Consider the following 27,362-nt stretch of genomic DNA (forward strand, 5'->3'; position numbering starts at 1 on the left):
TCAATAGTAGTATAGTTGCTTAGCATGTGTGAGGCCTTGGGTTTGATCCTCAGCACCTCAAAAAACGGATTAGAGAGATAGATCTAAAGATCAGCGCTCAGAATGGGATGATAGAGCACATTCTCAGCACAGTTCCTCTGAACTCTGTATTCTACCTTGGTTTACAGAAACAAAATCGGTTGCAAGTTTTCCATAGGGAATCCATTATCAACAGTTAAAGGAAACCAGCAACACTCTAGGAATACAAAGGATGTACTGCAATTTGCTCCTTTCCTCAACAGGTTTATTGCCTTTTAAGAAAATTTTTGTAAAATATAAATACAAAGGCAGAGAATTTACTTACAAAGTTAAAACACAGATCTCAAACATAAACACACAATTCAGAAAATTTTAGTTTTATGTACATTTTCAAGCAACCTCAACATATTATGTTAGTTCTCAATATTTTACAGGGTACAGAAAAAAATAGCTCAAAGTCTTCTTTAAATAAGAGCATAAAATGCTTAAACATATAAACAATCCGGTTTGATGTGTGAAAAGTAATTTCACAGCTTTTAAATTAGGATACAAAAGTTTCATACAATTAGTTGTTGTGTGTGGATATCGTTTGAATTTATATTACATACTACTGGATTGCCTCCAATAGCATTTACCTGGCATGAGCAGGTAGTCTGTAAACAAAACATAAAAGTACATTGCCACCAAGTGCCTTTGCCCAATCCATTCCCCCAAACCAATCACACAGTTCTGACCACATGCTGCGGTCATGGCCTGCGACCAAAGCTTTGTATGAAATTATAACAAAGTATGGGGCTTCTTTTTCTTTTTTTTCTTTTTTTATTTTCTCCTTAGAAAAGAAAAATGTTCCAAGTAAAAACAAACATACATATCTCAAAGCATGTGTGCACTGAAAAATAAAGACATTTGAACAGGTTCATAAAAACTGACTTAAAAGTTTAGAAAGAAAACACAGACTTCTAGGTTCTTCTGACTGGAGTAACTTCTCTTATATAAAGAAGAGATATTTTAATATGTAATAGTGTCCTTTCTTTACAGAAATCGTCGTATTATGACACATATGCACAAGGATTAACACTATAACACAATGTACACAGTGGTGGGCAGGGCGGGCGGCTCACCAATAGTCCTCAGGGACCGTGTCACTAGGGTGCAGCCACTCCACAGTGGAGCCCAGCAGAGTCTGGAGCTCATTGGTGAATTCTACCAGATCCAACAGCTCCTTGCTTTCAGAGTTGAAGGCTTCCAGGTCCTTGGGGCAGGAGAATAAAAGACTTGCAGAGACCTGTCGGTAAAACTCGGCTTCTGCGATAGTGACAATTTCCATATTGGGAAAATTGCAGCGGAAAATCCGGGAGGACATTTTCAACCTCTTGAGCACATCTGAGAGCAGTAGCCAGTTTCGTGGCCTGTAAAATAGAAAGGGATGGGAGTTAGATTTCTGGAAAGGTACCTCTGCACCGACTAGCTGGGTACTAACCAGGTCCAGGGATGTTCTAGCCAACTCTTCTGCCCTGTTCCACCACACCTCACCGCTGGTCTTTAAGGTAAGGCGAAGAAACACAGCCTAAGAATCTGGGACAGTTTGTTTTCATAAAGAGAGCATCTACTAGAATTTGCACAAGCTGCACTGTACCCACTGCCGTGGATGGAAACAAATGGGGAAAGTCTTGCACACCTAAAACTTGCATTATGCTTTCTCCAGTGGACCCTGTACTCATTGAGGAAAAACCAGGCCTATATCCCAACTTCTTTGACCTCTCTGAGGACCCTCACCAACAGATTACTAAACATAGAAGGCTACCTCTCCTCCCCTTTCCCAATTCTATCCCTATCCTTCAGTTATCTGGGTAGGGACACCTTTGAGAAGGGATGTTTAGTAGGTCTTTGAACCTGACACAATTTAGAATTTCTGTCACTGTTTATAATGGCATACATGTTTATAATGGCATACATGTTTATAATGGCATACATGTTTATAATGGCATACATGTTTATAACTTCAGAGCAGGAGGAGGACATTGCTCATTAAACACCTTTGTTAACACAACGCACAGCAGCTTCTTGACATGTACACCCCAAAGGACTGATTATTAAGGTGCAGTGGCACACCCATAGGGAAAACATGGGATCTAACCAAATCTGATGACACATTAAGGACTCCAAGTGTCCTAGATAATTGTCCTATTCTTAGGTGAGGAGGTAGTTTATCACTATAGCCCAATTATATCTCAAGTGCCTGGGGGAGCCCGTAGGCTGACTCGTTGGGGGATGGGATGCAGCTGCTAGGGGAGACTCATTTCTTCACTGTTGGCTGCTCTAGTAACCAAGATGGCAGCTTTTCCATGACATTTCAGTTTCTGGCTTCAATGCCCACTGGCCCCAAGAATGACTTGAAAACACACACTCACTCATGAGGGCAGTTTGAATCATGATAAAGTTAAGCTCTACCTCCACTGGGTAACTGATCTGGACCCTTATCCAAGGTCTGAGGACAGCTAAGAAGACACCCGCCATTCATCTACCTTCATCTGCCTACAGGGACAAACTGCTGTTTAAGCAGCTTGGCTAGTTTATTCCACAGATAGCCATGCTTACCCCTGAGCGACGGACACTTGGACGTTATAACACGGCAAGAGAGAGTTTTCCGAAAACTCAAACTCAAACATGTCACTGTAGGCATCCTCCTCCTCATCTTGGTCTTCCGGCCCTGGGGGGTTAGCCAAAACGTCATACCCACTTTCATCGTCTGGTTCTAGTGGAGGGCAAAGGAGAGAGAGGCAGCAGTTAGCTGTAGACTATTAGCTGGGCACCACAGCCAGAGCAACCAAATCATTGTGCCAGTGTCCGTCCCCTGCCTCCCTCACCCAGAGCAGGTAAAAACATTCTCAGTCAGTCACTCGCCCTCCACTGGAGCATGCACAAACAGTGATGCTTACCACATACACAGCTGCCATAGAACTCCCAAGCGCCACTGGTGTCATCATCACTGCGACCCTGTAGGTCATTTAAGTAATCTGCAGAGAGAGGGGGCGGCAGAAGATAAAATATACTGGCAAGTTCTGTGGGGTATTCTCAGTACTCATGAGACGGAGGCAAGAGGATTCTACCTGAGGCCAGCTTGGGCCACACAATGGGATCCAGTCCCCACACAAAACACAATTCTATCTGACAAGAACAAATGTTAAACCAGTTAGGATGTCTTTTCCCTAGAAACTCGTAATAGGCTGATTCATGACTGTGCCCGCAAGTCACCTCTCAGTTTTTAGAAGCCCTCAGTGGTTCCTGACTTGCTGAGGGACAGGCCACCCTGGCTTACCAAAAGGAGAGCAAAGAAGCTTTGGAGGCTTATAAAACCAAGGAAGAATTGTATTTTTCCAACTTGTCTCCAATTCACCAGGCAACTTCTTTCAGTAAGTACAACTCAAGGTAGGCATGGATGGATAGTGAGCCAGCTGAAGGAACTCTTTGGCAGTGTCTGATAAGGAACTTAATTAACCACAAGGGTCTGAGAGTCACGAAACTGGTCTTGTTTTCAGGATCTTATAACATCGGGGGCTTAAAAGATGGGTTTATCCTAAGACCAAACACCACAGTGCAAAACTGCATGCCTGGGAGCTTGGGTAATTTCACAGAGACTGGCTATGTAAACCCATGAGTCATACTTAGGTGAAAAATGGATTTGTAGAAAATGAAACTAACTACATTAAAACAAACAAACAAAACAACAACAACAACAAAACCCAACCAACCAACCAAAGAAACAAAAAAGTAAACCACGTGAAGTAAAAGTGAAGCATGCCTATAATCCCAGCACTCAGGAGGCAGAGGCAAGCAGATCTCCTATGATGTTGAGCCCAGCGTGGTCTACAGAGTAAGTTCCAGGACAGCCAGGGCTCTGTTACAGAGACAAACTCTGCCTCAAAGAAAAAAAGAAAAAAAAAAAAAAAGAAAAAAAATCAAAACAACAAGAACAAACACAAAACTAAAAATATTACGGTGAAGAAGCCAAGTGGTTTCACCATAGAAAAACCTTTGCTTTCTGCCTAGTCACACCCAAATCTAAAATATGAAGTTTCCATCTCTGCCCTTCCTACCCAGCCCTTTGGTGAAGCCCAGGGTTTCCTACATGCTAAGTGTTCAACTACTAAAGGCGTGCACACACACCAGGCCCAACCTAACTTTTTTTCCTTCCCCAGAACAGCCCTTGATAAGTCAACCAAACTGGCCTTACACATTCTTATTTTCTCAGAGTACCTAGGACTAGAGCTGAGTGCCATATGCACAGGTGAACCGAACTTTTGAATAAGATCATCCATTGAACTCCATCATACCTGTTAAAAACTTCTCCATAAGTTCACTGTGGGTCATCTTCATGATGGTTCTACCTGAGTACGTGGCCAAAGTGGGGTCAGCACCATAGGAAAGAAGCAACCGGACGATTTCTAAGTGGTCATTCTCCACAGCATCATGCAGAGGCCTGGGAAGAGACACACCGTGGCATTAAGCTTGTGCACACAGCATACTTGTCTGATCTAGAAGCAGGAAGAATGGAATACATGCACGCCTCCTACAGTGAGTATCCTGGGTATCATCACATACAGAAGAAAACCAAGGCACAGTGACAGGAGCGGAGTCTAAACAACTAAGTGTTCTGGATACCTAACCCTCAGAAGGGCCAGTGAAGGGACTATTTAAGGGTCAGTTCTCAAATATATACCTATTTTATCCTTAGGTCTAAGGAAGAACTTAAATCTATGATGAAAATATCTTCAGTGAAATGAGGTACAGACAGGAAAATTCCCACCATCGCAGAAGCCAGTGCAACAAGCAATCACTATACAAAACCAAAACAAAACAAAAAACCCCCAAACCAACAAAAAGCCAAACAAAAACCCAGTCACCTTTGCTATTAGAATTTGCTAAGAGAAGCATCCTCTAAGCGGTCTCCAGCACTATATGTCCAGAAGTCAAGTGCCTGACAGTGGCATATTTTCAGGAGGGCGCATACCATCCCCAGGCCCCTGAGCTAATGCTATTACCAAAGTATGACACTCAGGAGGCAAAGGCAGGTAGATAGATCTCTGAGATTAAGGCCAGTCCAGTCTACATATCAAGTTCCAGAATAGTCAGAACTATATAAGAGTGACCTGGTCTCAAAAAAGAAAGCGTGAAAGATCCACAGGTTACCCTTTAGGTGTTTATGACCGTCAGAGGAACCAGTGTCCTGAATCCCAGCAGTGCCCCATCACAATGTCAGCAAGATGCTTGTGCTGACCCAGATGTGGGTCTTACTGATCAAAGTGAGGTCAAGGACAAGGTGAATATTAGGGCCTGGATGGATGTGGGTGATGACTGAAGAATCAATGGAAGGAGGGATACATGGCCCTCAGTCTGTCCCTAGGGGTGTTTCAGCTCACAAATACTTTGAATGGTAATTTCACAGATGGCAATGAACAGCTCAGGGATCTGTAAGGCAGCATCTGCCTCCCTGACTCATTGAGGACCATGGCCTTTTGGGGGGCTTTGGTCTGTGGGAGAACTACAGAACTGATCAAGACTGGGAGATTTTCGTCACCTACCAGAAAAATCTGTTCAATTCAGCTCTAGGCTGGAATCAATGCAGGTGCAATTTGCTCCCCACCTTTCCCCCCTGGGGTTTCTGCATTCTCTGAGAGCTATTGTCTGCTTGACAGCAAGGCCAGGAAGCAGGAAAACAAGATACACCACTGACCTGGTTCCATCCTGGGCACTGCAGTTGACATCAGCGCCATATTCAAGGAGGTGGCGAACGATGTTGAGCCACCCCCTGGCACAAGCTTCATGAAGTGCACAGTAACCAGCATTGTCACGGTGATTCACATCACAGATCTTGTTCTCCAGGCAGTATAAGACCACTTCCTGTGGGGGGGAGCAAGAGATACCAACCGATCACCACATAGTCACCTCATAAGGAAGACTTCTTCATAGTTCTAAGACTATAAACTGAGGCCTGAGAACCCACTGTGGTTTGGGTGGTGCCTGAATGTTTATTGAGGGGCCTACAGCTGGGCAGCCCCAATCAAATGTGTTTTACCTTCTCCCAAGTCTCCATAGGCTGTTTATGAACCAAAACACTTATCTCATTACTGAGGGAGTATGCGGAGACTCCGCTGCAGAGACTTCAAAAGGCTCATTGGAAGCCACCTGTAATTCCCAACACTCAGAAGGTTGAGGCCAGAGAACCAACATGAGGTTGAGGTCAGACTAGGATATAGAGTGAGATCTTGTCTCACCAAAACAAGTCCGAGGGCACATTCATCTGTACTATGGCATTTATGTTCCACCAGGGTCACTACAGATAGTAAACAGCCAAGTTTAGATAAAAGCAAGAATGATCAAAGTAAAGCAAAATGGAAGAGCTTCATAACACCCTGCAGCCCAGAGCAGGCAAGGCAGATGGTATCCCTGTGTGCAGACAGAAGGCAGAGCTCTAAGGGGGCTCTTGCCAGATATCTTAGCCCTCACCAAGAGATGAAGCCAAGGGAGGTGGCATACACCTGTAATTTCAACATTCAAGGGACTGAGGCAGGAGGATGACTTAAGTTTGAGACCAGCCTTGATGGTAAGCCTGCTATACAAAGCAAAATATCCTTTTAAAAACAAAGAAGCTGGGTGGTGGTGGCAGCAAACACCTTTAGTCCCAGCACTCAGGAGAGGCAGAGACAGTTGAATATCTGTTGAATTCCAGGATAATCTGGACTACAAAGTGAGTTCCAAGGCAGCCAGTACTGTTACAAAGAGAAACCTTACCTCAAAACACCACCAATCAACCAACCAGCCAACCAGTCCAAACAGACAGGTGGAAAAAAAGAGACATAAAACGGACTGGCAGAACAGTAAGTAGCTCAGCAGTAGAGCCTTTACTTGGCATGGGTTTCATTCACACCACACACACACACACACACACAGACACCAGGGCCTCAAATAACTCCACCTTTCCTCACTTTTCACTCTACTAAAGACTGAATCAATGCAATACACGCTTATTTACTTAAGTCAATGACAGGAATCACATACTAGAACGAAACAGAACAAGTGTGCCCCTCCCCCTCAGCAGAAGGCATTCAGTGTCAACAGTCTGCATCAGAATCACTATTATTAATTAATCTCACTTCTTTAGCATCTTAAAATATTACTATGAACCACTCCTAGTTAGCGCAGCAGTAATTCACTCAGTGTCTTATTACCATTATTAATCAAGTTTTCAAACACATTGAACAGTATCTGTCGCCAGCAAACAGGTCACACTATCTTCTCCTAAGACATGCCAAGCAAACTGTCACTAACTTCTAAGAACGGGGCTAGACAATGCAGGGTGGCCTACCATTTGTGACACTGAGAGAACTCGTCTGCTAGACATAAAATATGGCTCCTTCTGGCCATTCATAGATGTGAAGTGGGTTGTGAAAAATCTCTAACGCCCTTTCTAGGACAGTTCAGTCAAAGGTAAAGGCTCACTCAGGTGCTAACTAGGATGTTCCAGATGCTTCCCTGTGAGCCTAAGGCTGAACACTGGTAAATCTGACCATCCATGCCCTGTTGCTTCAGGTCGCCACAGCAGCTCCTTTCTAAAGCAAGGGGAGGAAAAGAGAAGGCATGCTTGGCAAGGCATTTCTTCCGTCAGGTCCTAACCTGCCAGAATGCCCACAATCCTCTGAGCTCCCAGGCCACGTGCCCTGAGCACCAGTATCCAGGATACCGCATGTAGCTGCTGCTCTTTTAGCAGGGCCTCACTAGCCAGACTCGAGTGGACGGCTGCAATCTAATGAGTTGTGTGCCCCAGCCAGGAAGAGACCTTGTCACGTGACTCTGGGATTGGCCCTGAGCACCACCGACTGCTGTGCAAAGATCAATTTATGTGGATCCCGGCAGTCTGCCTGGTGTCCTCTCAACCCAGAGTTTATTTGTTCTGACAATTATGGCCCTCACCTGGAAACCTTCATCACTACAGGGCTGATCTGAGGGAACCTAGAAATGAAAGAAGTCAGAGCACAAGACTAAGTTGATTCTCTCTTGTCCCGGAGGATGGCGGGAAAGGCAACAGTGACCACACACAAGGTGAGGCGTTTGCCACAGTCTGTCCTCATTCAGCTGCACTGCTGTCACTTGGCCTGAGATCTGCTTGTCTGGTGTACATCCTACACTACTCTCCACAGTCTGGGAAACAGCAGGAAGAAAAGTGGGAGTGTTTTCATCCAACACTTGGGGTGACTGTGGAACAGAGGGGTAAGACTCCCACGTCTGCTGGGAAGAGTCAAAAAGCCCAGTAAAAGGTTCTGGCTGGAAGGCTTTGATCCAGCTGTCAAGAGCATCCTTCTGACCCTCTGCTGGGCTCAAGAAAGCCAATATCACTCTAGCTGGGAGAGTGATAGCCTCTTTACAGATGTCAACTGCAGTCCCCAACAGAGAAGGGAGAAGATGTGTGCCTACCCAACACATTTCTCAGTTATTTTTTGCATCAGAAATGGGTGTGTTTGAAGGACAGCCCACCCATTCCCAAACAAAATCAAACTGTTTTTGTTGGACAATTCTGTTAAGAGGCCATAAGCCGAATGCCATTAACCGCAAAATATAACCATAAAGGCTATAAACCCGACATTGTTAATTAATTAAATGCCTCATTAACTTTTTTAAAAACATGATTTATTTAATTCATAGAAAATTTAACCATCACCACTAAACGCACAAGCATGTGGTTGCATACTGACATTTTAGCTGGAGCAATGGAAGCCTTCTTAGCAGGAGCCAAGCAGTGTGAGTGTGCCTGGCCTGATCAGCGGTCAAGTTAAGACAAAGCTGGAGAGAGGGGGCTGCTGTGAACCCCTAGACCCACATTAGCTGGAACAGAATGAGGCGCGGGTGACAGGGAGAGCCTTTTTATTGCACACAAGGCATCTTTAGCCAAACAGGAAGCAACAGTGTCAAAGTTCATTCCTGGGGAACTCTCCCATAGCTGTGTGTTCAAGCAGTCCCTTACGAAACTATGGAAACTGCCCTTCATTTAGAAAGCTTGAAATCACATCTGAATGACTTATCATCCAACATCTTAAATTCTGCTAAAAGAAATCCAGGAAAGTCAGCCTCTGAGCGAGAGGAATGCTTTAATATTAACAACTAAAACACTGGGCATTGAAATTTACATATTGAAAATTATATGTGCCTGTATGTTGGAAGACAAGTTCACTAAATATTCCCCGGGACAAAAGAACAGAGTCTACAAAGTGCTCCTTAGTCCAGGCCTCAGACCCACTGGCTGCATAAAAACTGTTCCTTTAGAGAAGCCACAAGGGTCTCTTGAGCCTTGCCAACTCTCTTTGCAAAGGAATAAGACCTTTGGAAATGATGTGAGATCAAAGGCTAGGATAGAAGCCTTGTTTCTTTATGAGCAAAGCAGCCTGCTGCCCTTGAGGGAAGCCTCATTCCTTCCCTGTCTCCCCTGGTGAGCATGCCGGAAGCCTCAGTACAGCTGAAGGGAAGCCCCTGGAAGGAAACGGTTGCAGAGCACACAGCCTCACTTCTAGGTGTTGATGCTCAGCTTGTGGAAAAACAACGGTGGTCACTTGTACTTAATCCACATTAAGTGAGCTAATTACCAATCTTTCATCTAGTTATGTCTGAGATAATCCAGAGATCTAAAAAAAGATGTGTTGGTGCAAACAATGGCACGCACGCACAAGAAACACCAGCGCACCCAGAACCATCCTTGCCTTGTTTTCACCCACAAAGCCACAATTCCCAGGGTGGGCTCTGGGTCACCAGCTATCACAGGGCTGGGTGATCCCACCAGAAACTACAATGGCACCACAATGAAGTTAAGGCCGCAGGGGTTCTGGCTAAATCTCGCTGGCCCTACTCTGCTGTGGGCCAGTATGGATGCTGCAATGTCTTTCCTTCACACCTCCACACTTGCTGAGCTGCTTTTTATTTTCGCCATCCAACTCCCAGAAGACTGATGTCAGCATTTAAAAAAAAAAAAAAAAAAAGCCTTTGCCCTGTAGGCTATTGCGTCACAATTCCAACTGGTAAGTGTGTGCGGGGTACACATGGGGGCAGAAGGAGCCAGTTAGCTCCAGGAGGTTCTGAACTGCAGGAAAGGGCCCAGTATGAGAAGAGGCTGAAAAGCGCTGGGGAAGGTGCTGGGCCCGGACTGAGCTGAGCAGTGGCTGTACGGGATCACTACCTTTCAGCTCTTAGGTCTCTCTGCAACTTTCCTCAACAGAAAGTGCGGATAGCAGCAGGGACCAGACCAAAAGCGGTGAAAGGGCAAACTGAGTTGCTGTGGATCACACAGGCTTAAGAGCACAGGTACACTGGCAGCAGTGAGCTTGGGGCAGAGCCCTCTGGCCACCATAGTCCCAGTCAGTGCTGCCGTCCCCACCTCAGTGGGTCCATGTCAAGCCTCCCCATAGTCACTTCTTACCCCCAAAGACCACCTTTCTACCAGCAATAGCATAAGCCACCCTAAATAGACCTAATCACTTCTCTCCACCCTTGGTAATCAAAAATCAAATGAATTCATTAAAATTGTCGCCAAGTCCTAGGTTATGACAGACTTTGTATCGGACACAAGTGAGCTAAAGCTTGGTCAGCGCAGCCTCTACCAGGCGGACCTACCCAGAGACAGCAGCCAGAGGGGGGCTAATACAAACATCCTTCTGGGTCTTGGAACACCTCCTGATGTGGAGGGGGCTGGGCTCTGCTCAACAAGTCCCTCCCTGAAGCCGCTGCCCCCAACCTGGAGCAGAGGTTACTGAATGCTTCCGATACACAGTGCCCACAAGTTCGCTCACCTCATAGCCTAGTCGGGCAGCCCGCTGGAGGAGGGTCTCGCCAGCATTCTTGTTGACAATAAGTCTCCGAGCCTCTGGCGGCATGGGTCGAGACTGGGTGGTCTCTTGAGGAGAACTTGAGCGTGGCAGCTGTGTGGCCTGGGAGGCTGGTAGCAATTGTTGTAAACGGTCAAAGGGCTTTGGCTCCTGTTTGGCTGGTGACAAATCATAGTCTGTACTGGGTTCAGGACGTTTTCTGAATCTCCGCACAGTCATCTGTCACAAGAGAAAAAGGTATGCACAGGTAAGGCTGTGAACCTTCAAACACATTCACAGCTTTGCTCTAGCCTCTTCCCAGAGTGGCAAACCCATAGAGAAAGACTCTTTCTTTCTTTCTTTCTTTCTTAGGAAGGGGAGGGGCTGTCAAAGGAGGGCAGGGGATGAGGTCTCACTCTTTCTAGGTTTGAAACTTCATGCCCACCCAGAACACAAGCCCCTCTAGAACAGAAGTGATGTGAAGGGGAGAGGGGGCTTAGTCCATGAGAAGCAGGCCCAGGGTGGGAGCGGGCAGAAGGTACCTTGCTGTCAGTGCTCTCCACATAGTAGTCTCCTGTGATGGGCAAGCTCCTCCTGGGCTCCTGAGGTATCAAGTGCTTGGTTTTGCACAGTCTCTTCCCGGATGGCTTCTCACTATTGTCAGTGTATTTTTGCAGCGGGGAGGCAGCCTGGCAATCCTCTTCTTCGTCTGTGCACAGCACATCTGTCTTCTGGCTTTCTTTAATTTTCTGCTGTTTGGCAGGCAGCCTCGAGGCTGGCGTGCAGCTTGGCTGAGTCTGCTTTTTGCCACTTGCATTGGTGGATGAAAGGCTCTTCATGGGCGGAGAGCCGGAGAACACAGGCAAGCCTAAATACGGAGGGGGTGGTGATGGGCGGGGGAGGGGGAGAAGAAGCAGGCGTTACACAGTTGTAGCCGATGCAGAAAGAAAAGCCCATTGTTAGCACTGATCACTGGAGCGGCTTCAGTTTTTAAAGATATACCAATTATGTTTTCAAAGCATTAATATTTTAATTATCCCACATTCAAATGGCAAATAGGTTAACCCTCAAAATGCCAAGTGCTAAGTTTCTATAAAGGGCCAGGACAAGAGGACAGAAAGTGGCTCTTTCTACTCTTCCCCCACCCACTGGACTAGGGTGCCCAGAATCCAGATGACTGAGGCAGCTTGAGCCTGGAGGGACAGCGTTGGTGAGGGTGTGCAAAGACACGCACCACCTACCACACAACCCAGTCAGAGTCAACTGGGATGCCTCAAGGTCCCCTGGCTCTCTCTCCAAAGGCCCTCTCCCATGGAAGGCATGACCCAACCTCTAGGGGCAGAGCATATAATCAAGAGGTGGCCTCTGCATACCTTGTTCATGGTCAGTGGGCTTGAAGGACTCTTCGGACCAGCCTCTGTTGCCTTTGGCCTCTGCTTTTTTCCTGCCAGCCTTCTCTTCAGTGATGTTAGTCCCCTGGGAGGTGACCTCAGGCTGAACAGCCTGGGTCACTTCCTTCCTGCTTTGGCGGCCAGGTTTGCTCTCTGCTGCCGACACCTGCTGCTCCCACCGTTCTCTAAGGTGCAGCAAGTGGCGTTGCTTTTTAGGATGGAGCCCTGTTAATTCAATGCACACCTTCAGGTTGGTCAGCTCACTATAATGTGGGTCTTCTAAGTGGTTAGAGGAACTGTTTGTCATTTCCCTCTCAGGCCAGTCATCTAATGGAGAAATAACTACAAATTAATCAAAAAGCCCCCTGGGGAGGGAACAAACTGTCTTATATAGCACCAATGGGGTGGGGGAGGGGAAGGGTGTGGCCACTGTCTCTGCTTCCATAGGTCACTTATTTTCCTTTGGCCGCCTCTGGGTTTGGAGGGAGGGAAAGTGGGTGCCACCTCCCCAGGGCTTCAGGATGTGTCGTGGGAATTTCAAGGCTGCACCAGATACCCGTCCACTGACTATAGGGGGAGGGGAGGGAACAGGTGCTGCAATAACCCCACTGTGTCCCACACCTCAGGGGTGCCCTCTGCAGTTGCATGCACAGGCCTCGCAAGCAGGCAGTGGAAGCTGGCCAAGCTCACCTTTGGAGATCCGTCTCCGTTTGGCTTTCAGAGGGTCCTCTGGCAGCTCTTCCACAGTGCTCTCAGTGTGGATGCTGTCACCTGATGCTTTACGTTTCTTATCTAGCCTGAGGGTGGGGCTATGCGGCATGTCTACCACCCCCTGGTCAGTGGGTGGCTCGCTCACAGGTGGCCTCTCCAAGAAATACTTTTCCGCAGGAAGATCTTTGTCCTCTGGGGCTTCAAAGGGATCGTGTTTGTTTCCAGTACTATACTCGCCTGTGGGAGGAGAAAAAAGAATGCAGAAATGAGGTCCAGGTTCTCCAAAGGAGGTGGGATAAGGGAAATAAGTAGGACTGCCATGGCCAAGGTGATCAGCACCTGAAGGTCTTGGTAGAAAGAATCCTCACCCATCAGAAACACTGAACCAACATAAACAGAACTTCCAGAGGAAGGGCATGCCAGAACGAGTCAGCAAGTGTAGCAGAAGGCAAGGCAGGAGGTACCTTGTCTTCCTAACTTTTTTGTAATTGGGGCCTAAGGTACCCACACTCTCTCAACTCAGTCTGGCTAAGCGTTAAAAAAAAAAAATCTCAAAGAAAGCATTTGTTCAAGTCATTATGAAATACAGAGGGGCAGAGGGTTGCAGTAAAAGACTAAACATCCCTAAAATGTCATATACCCAAGGGGCAACATCTATGTTTACTTAAATGGACAGACAGAAGATGGTGAAAAATGAGCGCAGATGGGAGTGTTGAAAGAAACTAGGCCCTTGATGGGCAAGAGGGGGCAGAGAACCCTGCAGACCCAGGGCTGCTGGGAGGAGGGGCCCGGCCTAGCCAAAGGCAAGGGTTCCTTAGAGACAACTTCAAAGGGCTCAATCTGATGGCTGCCCACAGAAATCCCTATCACTAAATCAAGGACCTGCTCTCATTTAATGTCCAAAATAGGGGATCCCCACAGGGACTCAGGTCACCTAACCTGCACTCTTTCTCTCATGCAAACATCTCTAGACAAGACCTCACCCCTTTCACAGTGGTCTTTTGTAGCCAGGCAAGCATTAGCAAAACTGCTGGCTCCAGCCCCTCCCCCCACAACCCAGGGCTGCTCCTGTTCTCCAGAAGACCAGTAGGCTTTTCCCTGAATCACCAAAGGCCAGCAACAGTACCTAGTGTTCTAGCTAAGAACTGCCCCACAAATTGCTCTGGTATGGCAGATTTTACAATACACAACAAACTAGAAACACTATGGGAACAAGTGAGATGGTTCAGCAGATAAAGGTACCTGTTGCAAAGCTGAGGAACTGAGTTCCATCTCTGGAACCTACCTAGTAGAAGGAGGACTGTCCTCTGACCTCCATATATGCATTAATTGTGACATGTGTGTGCATGCACACAAAATAAATCCTCTAAACAAACAAGCAAACAAAAAAACCCACTATGAACTATCACCATAAGGTTTGGTGCTTACCCATGGCCCACTAAAATGATCCCACATGTTACTGGGGATGTGGGTCTGGCTTTTGGGTAACGATGCAGAAGTCATTTTGTAGATAAAATAAGCATGCACCTCATAGGCTGAGCTCAATCCATTTCAAATCCCACCCTTCCTTCCGAGCAGCTCGTGCCTCATCAGCTTCTCTCAAGGGCAATCCAGTATTGAGTGGCTGTCAGCTGCGAGGTGAGCAGTACTTTGGGCATGGAAAGCTGGATCCAATCTGAGCTAAGGAATGGCCACACATTCCCAGCTGTTTCTCCTCTTTGTGGTGGTACACCTTATAGACAACAGCCAGCAGCCAGGCCCCTTGCGATTCTGAGTACACCTAACTCAAGGACATGGTCAAAGCAGGCCTCTGGTAATAATGGCAATGTTCTGTCATAAGGATTGACAGCAGCCAGAGAAGACAAGCAGGCTGCCATAGACCACTGCACTCAGCTTGGCAGGGTCTCACTTGTGCTAGCTACTCTGTGACCCTCTTAACGACTCTGGCACTAACAGTACCACTTTACAACTTGGCCACACTGGGCTATAAAGTGGGAACATTATGACCAGCTGCCTCTCATCCAGGGGTAAGCTTCACCAACTCAGGCTGCTCTGGGCAAAGGGGAAGGGCCAGAGAAATTACTTATGCAGGACGCTAAGATTGCACTTGCCCCAGAATTTTAAAGTATACTTCGCCTCACCCTTTGGTAGGTGACATGAAACAAAGGTAACTGGCTGTGCAGCCACTCACTACCAGGCAGCATTCCCCAGTGTGGGTCCTAGCCCAGATTGCACTGCCTCACTTACCCCTTTCCAGCATCACGCCCCCTCGCTCTAGCCAATCTCTAAAACTCTCTCTACACCCGAGTGTTTTACATTGACTTCCTAGTCTTCCAGTTGAACTGCAGGGCGCAAGTAGGCACTACTGTACCGCTGTCTAAGCTAACTTTCACGGGAAGGTTTTCCACTGAGGTTTGCATTTTCAGCCTCACTGCCAACTCCTAACAGTGAAATGAGGCTTATCTCAATCATGTGACCCTTTGCCCAAACCGCCCTGGAAAACCACCCATTTTTTGAGTATTTTATGGGCTGGCCTGTCTGTTCCTCACTAAACAGGGGTATCCCTACAAAACCAGGGGTTTTGCTATCTCTTTTTCTTCTGGGATTTTACCATCAGGGCAAACTTGTACACAGAAAGGTGTCCCCACCACTCCATTCCCATCCGCTTCTCATCGACAGGGAAGCTGGCAGGGAGGAATGGAGAACACATTTGCTCACTAGCTCCTTCAACTCCCCACCACAACTCATCCATCTGGCCACTGTATTCCTGAGCCTTGGGGACTGTGAATCACTCTATGGCATGCCCTCTTCTGCCTTATCCTGAGAAAACTCCAGAGCAGTACCTATTGTTACCTCTCCATTTTAAATTATCTTCAAGAACTCTCACTGATCAATCTGGGGTTTACACTAGTCCATAGACCATTAATGTAGCTATTTTTGCCGCCATTCTCCAAATCTTAATAAACTGGGTGGAACCCTCTTCCCACCATTCAAGCATCTTAGGGCAAGGATTCCTGTTCCCTTCAGAGACTCCCCAAAGATCTACACCAGGGTGACCTTCTAGGAGCTAACAACAATTGTGATGCAAACCTACCCCTACTGCCTGCCATCAGCCATGAGATGCTTCATGTCATTTCCACTCACTTTGACTTGGACCTCCTTAAATGGGACCAGTCCAACCACTATCTACAAGATTACCCTTAAAGCAAATGAGATGGGCTGATGGAAAGAAACAACAGAAGCCCTAACCACCAGGCTCTACCCACTGCTTGTGCTGGCCCCCTGGTCATGCCATGTGGGCAGATGAGGGTGTTGCTGTGTTTGATACTTGCTCCCCTATAGCATAGTCATATGACTTGCAGCACATATATCCCATAATCTACCATGACTGTGCTGCCATACTATGCCTCACAGAAGCATCACCATGGCAACATTTACAAATCACCATGGCAACAAAGCAACTTCATCACTGTGGCAGCCATGCCCAGTGAGTGCTAAACAAGATGGGAGAGTTTAAGACTTCTGAGAGTTGTCCTGGATGTGAGTCCCCTCTGCAGGTCTGTCACCCACAGCAGAGCAGACCAGGTGACTGACTGATGCCAAGGCATCTCCCTGCTCCAAACTCAAAGGAGTTCATAAAGCATGCTGCTGTTGTCCTGGGGGAGAAATTCCCCAAGTGACAAGTTTCCACATAGCCCCTTGACTCAGGTTTCCTCCAGTTCCTGCTCAGGTACCAGTGAGCAGGTACCAGGTCTGTGTCACCCAAGAGACTAGCAAGGGACATAGTAGTTTATGTTCAAGAAAGACCAGGCTAATACTTCCTCGTCCTTCTCCATCTTCAAAATGTCACTGATAATTCCCATCTACGAATTGTGCAGAGAGTGATTCATTCATTTGATCAACTACAATACTTAAATTCAGCCACTGTACCAAAGAGGCCAAATAAAATTATGACCATGGTTCCTTCAACCAGATGCACCCACTATCTCAGAAGCTACGTCTGTTCTGGGAGCAGAGGGGCTGCCTCAGAAGGATAAGGGAGGGAGACCGGCAGCACCTGCCAATAATCGCAGCATCTGAGAGGGTGAGGCAGGAGGACTAAGGCCAGCATGGTGCTAAGATTCATGTACGACACGCCTACCAAAAACCCAAAAAGAACCATCCAACCGAAAACCGTGGGGGTAGGTAGATTAGAGTTTGGAATCCTGTGCCCTGTACTCTAAATCCCCACTCTCGCTCTCATATGCAAACAGCTTGGCTCTTGCCTCTGGGACATCTATGAGAAGTAAAGGGATACATGAAGAGCATAGCTTAAGCCCACCTGAGCTGTGATGGCCAAGAGGGCTCAGGAAGTAATGGCTGGAGAAATCTAAGAGTCCTTGTCCTCTTATATTAAGTATTGAGAGCGAGTACAACAGTTCTTTCAGGGTGTCCCTGCCAGTGAGCCATAAACAACAAGTCCCCAGAAAAGTATGAGTATAGTAACATACTCCCTTCTTGAAAACCAAGCCTCTTGCACATCACCTGCAGAGCACTTGGTGGCAATTTCTGGCTCTTACGAGCGGCAGAAGCCCTGTCCTGGTGCTCCAAAATAGTCCACTGTCTGAGTCTTGAAGGAGCCTCTCAAGCCACTCCAATTTCCTGTCACTAGGGTCAGCAGGGGAAAAAAAAAAAAACAAACAAAACAAACTGGGAAGAAGGTAGACCTTCCAGGCAGGTAGGCGGGTGGCCTCCGATTTTTATCTGAGGGCAGTGGCCACTCTGTGCCCGACTATGTTACTTGCAAACTAAAGAAAGGGCCAAAATGCTGGAAGCTGTCCAAGTTCCTTCCCACCTCTCAAGCTCTCCTTCCAGTGTCTCTCACCATTCACTCCGAACAAAGGGGAACTCCCACTTGTAGACAGCTCCTCCCTTTTTGAAGCACCTTGCCTACTTCTCAGTTCTTACAGGCCTTGCCAAGATCTGTGGGTTCACAAGGTGCTGGTGATGGGATTGCTTTGGGTTCACTCTGAGCACCAGACTGGAGGAAGGCTTTCTTTGCTACTTCACCCAGGAGCAGCCCAGACCCATTACTGCCCCGTACACATCTGTGATGGGGAGTGTAAGGATACTCATACTCATGCCTATCGGGAGTCCCTTGGGGAAGAAAGGACACTGTGCTTGCCATAAAAACTACTTTTCTTTGGGACTAACTCAGCGCAACCAGTCTTGGTCCTGCCTGTCACTACAGCCTGACCAGACCATTTGCAGGACCTTAGGGATGAACTGGAGGTAGTGGAGGAAAGACAGTGCTCTAGACAGCCAAAACCACATGCTCCTGGACCAGAACCCCTCAGATTTCATCAGGCACTGAGGAATTATACTGCATGTGCTACACCTTCAAGGGCAGCAACTCAGGACTCTCAAACATTCAACATCACCGACTGGCTTGTCTAGGATGTTTCTGCAACTGCCGTCTTCCATGTTCATCCTAATTGGGCACAGCAGGCCTCCAACCTTAGGTATGCACATTTGAGGAAACCAAAGACCTTCACCAAGCATTGCACACACCCTCAGAATTCTCCATGGTTTAGAGCAACAGGGGACCTGCTGTTGAGACTGAAGTATTTGCATATCTTCAGAAAGGCATTTTCTTCTTCCTATATTTTACCTCCAGAACGTAAGCCACCATCAGTTCGGTGGACAGAGATTTTTCACATAAACCACACTCGGGGTCTATTGGTAACTCCCAATGACAGCAAGCAAACTCAACCAATGCCTCTTCCCATCTTTCTGCTACCTTGGCCAACCTGTACCCTATCTCAACAAAATCCAGATGGAAAAAACCTGAGTAGTTTCCATCCTACATTAGACTGTCACGTGGGAGAGGAACAGGGCTAGAGCATCATTCTAGCTGCTACAAAAAAGAACTGACCCTCACCACCCACTTCCTACTGCTACATTGTATTGGGCTGTCATTCACTTTGAGCCTGGTGTTTCTTTGAAAACAGAGATGATGTCCCAGAAAAGAATTCCACAGACACCCAATTCCCTGCTGTTGCAAGCAGACATCACTGCACTAATGGCCAAAGCGACCCCTTTCTCTGAGCAATCCCCTACTGGAGCCAGGGCCATTATCCACAAATCGTTCTTCCTCTCACCATCCCAGGCTTTGGAAGCAGGGTGGCCCTGTTCTCACAGGGACATGGTACTACAAGCCAACTGCTCGGGTTACTTACATCTCTCACTGTCGTTCTGACCAGCAATGGCCTCTTCCAGGGCGACTGACTTTGGCTTTTTGTCCTGACTTCCTTTCAACCTTTCCCAGTCAGCTGGGCTGAATTTGCACACCTCGGAGTCTTTGGTTGCTGGGTGGCCACCTTCTCTCTCTTTCATCTCCAACTCTGAGAAGCGCATCATTGCACGCTAGAAAGAGAACGGAGATGGAAAAAAACAACATCTTACCATAAAGGCTATTTCATGTGCCTTATACTATAAAAGAAAGTGTTTTCAAAGAAAAGCTTGCCCAAAGCCAACCACAACTTATGAGATAAAACTCAGATATTTTAAAGTTTAACAGATAAAATTTAAGAGTGTCTATGTGAGTAGTCACATTCTTTATCCATAGTCACATGTATATAGATACAGACGCAATGTGTATGTATAGCCATACATACACGATTGCATAGAGACAGACATTCTCTTTCGAAGGTTATAAATAAAACAAAACAAAACCACAACGCAAAGAAAACAAAAGAAAAACACAACAGAAAAGAAACAAAATGTACAATGAATAAAGACAACCATGGCCCACAAACTTCCCTTTGTATATTTGGAAATGAAATTTAACTCAAAAGGTTTATGGAAGATTCTAGTAATAAAAATTTGAAGAACTGACCTCACAGTAAGCAGCGGGTAGACATAAAATACTGTCCTCTTGTAATCCTTCCATCTATGTAATTAAAATGGGCACTCAATGGATCATTTAGATAACTTCATCCATTTTTATCAGCATAAACCAATTTTTTTCTTAACATTGCAAAACAATTTGGCTTTATTCATCTTTTAATTAAAATTAAAATATCTTAAGGAAATTCCTATACAACATCTATCATAATTCACTAGCAAATTAAATACATACTCTATCCCTTTTAAGCGAATTTTTTTTTTTTGGTGAAAAAAATTGCACGATTCCCACAGACATGCGACTGCTACACATCTCCACCACGTATCAAGTAAGGTATTCTAAGCAATGCTTCTAGATATATTTGTTATCTTACAGGTAGAGACATCAAAGCAATTGCTAGGCAAACGTCATGCAGTCTTTAGACATCCTTCATAATAATTACAACTTGTTATCAGCATTCCAGTAGAGTTCTCATATAATCTACAGACTAGCTTAAAGTATCCAGACACATGAACCTTCTAAAAGCTACTACTGCCATCCCCTTATTGAACACATTTCATACATTCCAATTATCCTAAGTGTCATTAACCAAATCTGCCTGGTGCTCTGTCCTACCACGTTCCCCCCAAACCCCTTTGTACATTGCAAAACTGATAACTGATAAAGTCAGTGAAATTCGGGTTGGGGGCTCACCTGCAATGCCCGTTGCTCTCGGCTGAGCTGACTGGAATCCGCATACAGTTCAGTAGTGACACACTTGAATCGGTCGCCCACATAACCTGCCGAATTAGCAATTCTTTTTGCCAGCTTGGATGGCTTCGGTTTCAGAACTTTGCCATCATTGGACTCTGCCTCATCAGTTCCATCTTTGGTATAGGTGGGGGTGACATCCATGCTCGGTGGAGCGCTGCCCACAGAAAACAGTTTGGGATCCTCTTGGGTTTTACCAAAGGTCACAGCAGGGCCCTCGCTGCCCAGAGTTGTCTCCAAGAATGGAGCTGCCACCGGCATCCCCAGGTTCTCTTTGTTGGTTCCCGCTGCAACAGTGTCCTTGCCTAAGCTGAACACTGGCTGGCCTGGAGCCTGTTTGAAAGCATAAGATTCGTGGAAGTCACTGATGCGGCCCAGCTCCTCTCTGAGGGAGATGAAATCACGGTGTTGTGGGATCACAGGGTCCGCAGTGGACTTGGTGGGCTCTGTATTCTGGCTCACATTCTCAGCTACAAGGCCTGGTTTGGATGCTCCTGCATCAGTTTTAGAATCTGCTTCTTCTCGAAGAAGGTCTACGTAGACTAGCTTGTCACTTTTGACCCCAGTTTTCCCTTGATTCCAGCTAGGGTTTGGCTTTAGGTTCTTGTCAGTGGGGACTTCTGGGTGTAGTTTGGCGCTGCTAGCTTCCAACATCTCAGAAAAACGACTGCGGAGGGTTGGGTCCTCATAGCGCGCTCTCTCATGGGAGCGGGACCGTCTCTCCGGCTTCTCCTCTTTTGTGATCTCCATGGGTGTGTGTGGGATCAACATGGGATGCACCATGCCCAAGCCCAGGGCATCTTGGTAGGTCACAAATTCTGGCCGGCTTGTATGTAACCCATAGGGCAGGCCAGGTTTGGGGGCAAGGTGCCCAGGAAACAGACTGCCATTGGGTAACAAAACTGGGTGAGGGTACACAGGTCCTTTGCCATGTAAAGAGAGGGGACTTAGAGCAATGCCTTCTGGTGCTGGGTAGGGGAGGTAACTCCTAGGATAGGGAATTGGTGGGGACCTGAATGCTTCATTTGGAGATAGAAATATTGAGGTTGGCGGGAGGCCATTCTCGCTCGCTTTGAAACTCGGTTCTGGGTTGCTGGCTTTGGCTCCCTTGCTGCTGGTGCTGCCACTGTGTTTGGCAGGCGTGGTCGGGGGTTGGCCCACGTGCTGAATAACTGATGGTGTGGTATCCACAGAGCTCCTGCTGGTCTTGGTGCCATCTGCATTAGCATTGGGGGCTGGTGATGCGGAGGCTGGGCGTCCTGAGCTGGACACTGACCCCGAAACATTAGTGATCACGGCGTCTGTGCCTCCCATGCGGGGACATGAGGAACTCCTCTGTTGTGGTATTGCCCAGTCCAAAGCCTTGTTTTTCAATGACATGCTCTTGCCATTGTTCTCTTCATTAGGACTTGGCCCTGGCACCACCCAGGATGAGGGAGCAGTGCTGATGATTTCTGATCTATAGATAGCACAGCCATTTCCTGGAGGAGATAATGTTTCTTTTGGAATCTCACTTCCGGAGAGCACTAACCCACTTGCAGCCCGACTGTGAACCAGGACTGTGGGAGCCATCTTTTTCATGTGGTCAGCTTTGGAAGCGTCTCCGTCCACCACTTTAGAAGACAAGTCTAGTGGTTTATCTGTGACGTCTTTGGTAACAGTCTGCTTTTCCAACAGAGGTGGCGAGCCCCCTTCTTTTCTGTCTTGAACCGTTGTCTTCCGGGGATGTCCAGGCATGGACTGGGCACAATCACCCCCATCTGGGGCCTTGGGGTACTTGCCATTGGACAGTCTGGCTGTGGGGAACTCACTACTGACTGTCATGTATGGCTTTGTCAGGGTGACTGACGGGGAGGTGGAGATCCTGGGATAATGCTTGTGGAACTCAGAATAGGTCTCTGCAGTGGGCTGAGCGGGGAGGTGAACACGGGGTGAGGGCCGAGGTGAAGGGGGAAGCAGGAGAGCTGTGTCACCTGGCAGGCCACTGTTGACAGCCTTGGCAGAGGGCACCCTGGGTTGTTTACTGTTTTGGATGTGGGGGTAGTTATGAGAATCAACAGGGTTCCCAGGGCTGACACCCATCTTCCATGGGAGGCTTTTGTCTGAGCAGTGGACAAGAGGTGGGATGGCTGGAGAGGCTGAAGGTGTGGAAAGTCTCATGGGTGAAGCCAAGGAGGAGGGGATGTGGGGATTAACATAGTGTGGGGGTGGCAGGTAGAGGAAGCGTTCCCCACTGGTGCAGACAGGAGAATACAGCGGCTGGGCTAAGCCGTAGGACTGCTGAGGTAGCAAGGCCTTGTACATGTTCAGTGAATACTTATTTGGCGAGTCAAGGAAAGGGTAGATAGCTGGAGTGGCCCCCTCCATGTAAGGGTTGACCCAGGGCAGCCGCAGGTAACTAGCACCGTTGATGTTGAGAGGGCTCTGTTTGTCACTGGCAGGTCTGTCCAAACCCAAGCTTTCTGCTGTGGCTACAGCACTTTTTTGTATTCCAGGCGGTGTTTTGTATATAGCACTGAAGCCATTTGGGGGTTTTCCAGAAACAGCAGAAGCCTCCGCTGTCTCAGGAGTATTCGGTTTGAATTGCATCTCTGGATTTCTTTCCGAAGAAAACCCAAGGCCACCGAGAGAGCTTGAGGCAGCCTCCCGACCCTTTTCTGGGCCCAGTCCACACAAGCCAGAATAAACGATGTTTCCAGGGACCCGGAGCCCTTCCCGGATGAGGCCTGTGCGGTCCATGCTCAGTGCTGCCAGGCCATCGATCCGATGGGCTCCACTGGCGTCCACCTTTGTAAAAGAACAACACATGTTACTCGGGACACCTGTCACAGTAGCAGCCCTGGTCCCGAAGAAAAGCCACCCACTGGGTCACATGACATCACCCACAACACTTTACAGAAAAGGTTAAAGACAGCTTTGCTGTGTCCAGAGGCCCTTCCCCCCATATTTCAAGGCCTTTTTCATTCCTGTTCCACTAGTACCCTGCGAGTACTGAAAGTTCTACTCAGGCTAGAAGCCAGCACATTATTTTGTTCAAGTCTTTGTTGCAGCACAGACAAAATCAAATACAACACTCTCTGCACCACTCTTAGACAGTACATGACTTCTACTAATCCTGTGGAGCCTGTTAGGTTGAGTGGGGTGGGGTATTCATTTCTCCTGGAGACAGAAAGGGATCATTTAACAGGACAAGAAACAATTTTCCATGGGACAACGGGTATGGGGAACTTTAGCTTATCTCATTTCTAAATCAATAAAGGGGCCAGGGGTCAACGTGTGGCTGCATCTTTTGACTTCCTCTCCTTAGTGTCTGAAAGGACAGTCCAGTGTTTCATATTTTACTGACAAAGTAAAGCCTCAGGAACTACTTTGGAGGCTGGGATGTTATCCAGGTTTGAGCACTAATGGGGCACACAGTTTCTGGAAGCCACACGCCCCACCAGTGAATAAGAGATAAAGAACTGAGGTGGGGGGGGGGCGCGAAGATGTTAAAAGCAATACATAGTCAGGCCCTGATGTTCTCCCCTCCCCACACTGAATGTACATGCACGTGCGCATGTGCGCGTGCACACACACACACACACACAAAATACCTAATTGTATACAAACTAATGCATAGTTGATTACAGATCACTGATATTCAGCCATCCTATCAAAAGAAGCCATTCATCCCTTACCACGTTGTGATTCAAGGGATTCTCCTCCCTCAGTTCCAGCCTGGCTTTTGAAGCGTCACCATCATTCACAGGAATTTTCCTATTTAAAAGGACACACCAATTTCATGAAAACAGTTCTTACTGAATATGTCTTTCATCTATCTCCCTGGACCAGACCAGTTTCTACTAATCTCATTTATTTTTTTGAACTCTCCTAACCCTCCCTGCCATGACCTATAGTGAAAGTTGCTCCCAAATGGTGATTCAATATTACCCTGGCAGAACAAAGCAAAGGCAGGCCTTTCATGTGTGGGGACATGAATAACACATATGTCCCAGAGGTGGGCAAGTCAGAAATTAAGCACACTTCTCTCACGTGACCTTTTCTACAGAGGCCAAGTGCTGTCCTAGCTAACCCTTATGAGCTGTCCTGGAGGGAAGGAATTAAGTAAAATTGCCACGGACCAAGTGAGCTAGAAGTCTACAGGCTAGACCCTTCACCTACCATATCTGCATTAACCCTGAGGGCATGCTTTCAAAACTTTCCCCCAAACAAAGTTAGGGACCACATCCATAAGACTAGTTTCCATGGTGATGGTGAAGCTATATGCGGCCTTTTTCAAAGTGATATGATGTGTGTGGCTATACAATAGTAACAGAAATGTCAGCAACTCCAGGCAGAAGAAGCTACACATCTGTGCCAGGCTGTTGTTGGCTGTCCCGGGACTTGTTATCAGAGTATTGATAAAGAAAGTGTTCTATGCCAACTTCCAAATACCCAGGATAACATCGCTGACAAGCAGCGGAGGACAAGCTTCACCATCAACCCAAAGCTACTTCGATCATCAGCTGTTCAGTTGCCTCTACCCTAGTCTACCGATTAGAAAGCCTAACTGAATTGTACAGCGATCAGAATGGGGCAAACAGCCACGTGGAATGGCGGTAGAGGGCAACCTGAAACCTTGGGTTGCACCCAAGGAAAGGGTAGCCATCTCCTCATTTATTACTAAGCAAACTATTTGTTTTAAAAGCACATCGAATGCCGATCCACCTGGGCCCACACTCCTGACATTTAGAGTTAAAGCAGCATATAGACGGGGATTAATTCTCCTTCATAAATATGAAATAATAAATTAAGGACGAAAGTGCACTGAAAGGCCGCTTCAGGGGCTAATCTTTTAAAGGGCGGCAATGCTTCGCTGAGCCAGGCTGCCTGGTAAAACTGTAAATCAAGGGCCACCAGCTAGGAGATCTCTCTTGCCCAGACCTTTTGGGTTCCTCTCTGGCTGTTAGAAGGCAAGGGGCTTGGGCATGGGTTCTGCTCAGAAGTGTGGGGGAGGAGCCCATTCACCTGTCTTCACTTGCTCCACACATGCGGACCCGTTCGCTGTTCATCCAGCTGTGAACGTTCCCATACAGGGGAGTGGCTGAAAGCATGTCGTCTTCTTGGATGGCAGCTTGGCTTCAAGCGTCTAGTCTGTTTAAAAAAAAAAAGATAGTGGGTCCCCAAGAGGTTAGGCAAAGCAGGGAAGGCCTCTTTCAAGGCAAGTCATACACAGGATACAGCCTGTGCCTGGGGATTATCTACAAATGACCACGAGCCAAGAACACATCTGACCCACAGTGATTGAGGGAACAGATTCAAGCTAACAGGAAAGGCCCATCCAAGTCACAGCTCTGTACCCCCACCCCCACACACCATAGGAAGAAGCCATATTTGAAGAGGGACTAGGGAGACATGGGGTGCTAGATCACTGGCACACTGATCACTCTTGGGGTGATAGAAGGAGTAACAGTGAGGTGGCAGTAGAAGGTTTGTGACTCAAATTATAACACATTGTTAGGACTGAATTTTCAAGCTGTCCTGTGTACGACCCAAAGATCGAGGGTGAAAGACAGAGTCCAGTGGGCTGGTGAACCTCTCCACTGAAGCCCTGGATTAGATTAAGCACCTAACAGGGGTGGCTTTGCCTGGGAGCTGCAGGGGGAGGCAGCTGAGTAATTCAATGACGCCTGTTCACTGGGGACAAGAAATCATTAGCGCATAAGTCTCCGCAGCCAGGGCTGATGCTGATGGGCTCCGAGTAGCTGGCACATAGGAACAGGCAAAAGCCACCCATTTTCCACCTCATGGGAGGGGCGAGGCTGTGTGTGCGGGGGGGGGGGGGGGGAGGAGAAGGCGGCCCCCACAAAGGATCCCAAACCACCTCCCCCACTTACCTTCTCAGCCCACTGCCCCCACCCCCCACCACATTCTAGTTTGCTGCATGAGTGAAGGGTCAGGACAAGCTGCATTTTATTAACAGGATTATCACGGCGCGTGATTTATCCTCGTGCAGGATTTTAATTGCTCTTTGGAGGTTGAGCCGTTTCTTTTGACTGCGCTTCAGCCCATATCCTGCTGTTAAATGCTGGGTTAATAAGTAGGGGAGCCTTTAATGCCTGGGACCGATGGCCCTCGGCAATTCCCTGCTCACAAACACATCTCAGTTTCCCTTGTCCAGGACAGACCACGGCATTTTTCCACGGGACTCAAACCTGAGTGTGAAATAATTGGTGTGCAGATAGATCATCAGGGGAACTTTTCTTTCTCCTCCCTCACACACCCACCCACACAGTTTCCGAAAGCCCAAATGTTCCCTTAACTCGACACATTTCCTTTGTTAGCAGGAGAAAATATGCAAATGCTTGCTTTTACACTTTAGCACACTGCCAGGTCGGTTGGGTGGAGGCACCCCGTCCAGGGACTCTTCTGCCAGGGACTGGGGTGGGGGTGGGGAAGGCTTGGGAGGACTGAATCCAAAAGCTCAGCTATGCTCCTTTCTTTGTACTAACTAGGTCTTTTGTCCACCAGCAACCCCCACCGGCCCCCAACCACAGAACAACACGCACCGACACACCGTGCAGTTAGAGCTCAACAATGAAGCGGGAAGGGGAGGAAGGACCCTGGAGAGGCTGGAATCTGTGAAGGCATCATGGGAATGGAAGGTTTTTTCCTGGGAAGGGTCTATTTCTTCACACATGAGAACTCCAAATGACTTAGCCACAGTGCATGGGGGAACGTTGTGTGGGGCTGCATCTTCCAAATACACAAAGCAAGCAG

General features: G+C 47.5%; 1 protein-coding gene across 8 annotated transcripts in view; it reads right to left on the reverse strand.

Annotated features, from left to right (window-relative positions):
* Positions 1-261: 261 nt before the first annotated feature.
* The window catches only part of Bcor (BCL6 corepressor), a 121,339-nt gene continuing 94,238 nt past the window's right edge, over positions 262-27,362 (reverse strand). For 5 of the 8 annotated variants that reach the window (XM_048461314.3, XM_048461312.3, XM_087902500.1 and 2 more), the window contains exons 2-15: positions 25,611-25,736; positions 24,281-24,359; positions 20,547-23,390; positions 19,845-19,898; positions 19,186-19,372; positions 12,947-13,204; positions 12,239-12,583; positions 11,408-11,733; positions 10,851-11,105; positions 5,753-5,919; positions 4,353-4,498; positions 2,958-3,035; positions 2,617-2,773; positions 262-1,427 (exon numbers count right to left, since the gene is read on the reverse strand). In XM_048461314.3, coding sequence (XP_048317271.3) covers positions 1,136-1,427; positions 2,617-2,773; positions 2,958-3,035; positions 4,353-4,498; positions 5,753-5,919; positions 10,851-11,105; positions 11,408-11,733; positions 12,239-12,583; positions 12,947-13,204; positions 19,186-19,372; positions 19,845-19,898; positions 20,547-23,390; positions 24,281-24,359; positions 25,611-25,696 — 5,274 coding nt within the window. In that variant the 5' untranslated portion in view covers positions 25,697-25,736 and the 3' untranslated portion in view covers positions 262-1,135. The remainder of the gene's footprint in view (positions 1,428-2,616; positions 2,774-2,957; positions 3,036-4,352; positions 4,499-5,752; positions 5,920-10,850; positions 11,106-11,407; positions 11,734-12,238; positions 12,584-12,946; positions 13,205-19,185; positions 19,373-19,844; positions 19,899-20,546; positions 23,391-24,280; positions 24,360-25,610; positions 25,737-27,362) is intronic. The other 3 variants (XM_087902502.1, XM_087902501.1, XM_087902503.1) reach the window with 3 other exon arrangements.

Source organism: Myodes glareolus, chromosome X (assembly GCF_982192425.1).
Source record: "Myodes glareolus chromosome X, mMyoGla1.1, whole genome shotgun sequence".
Lineage (NCBI taxonomy): Eukaryota > Metazoa > Chordata > Mammalia > Rodentia > Cricetidae > Myodes > Myodes glareolus.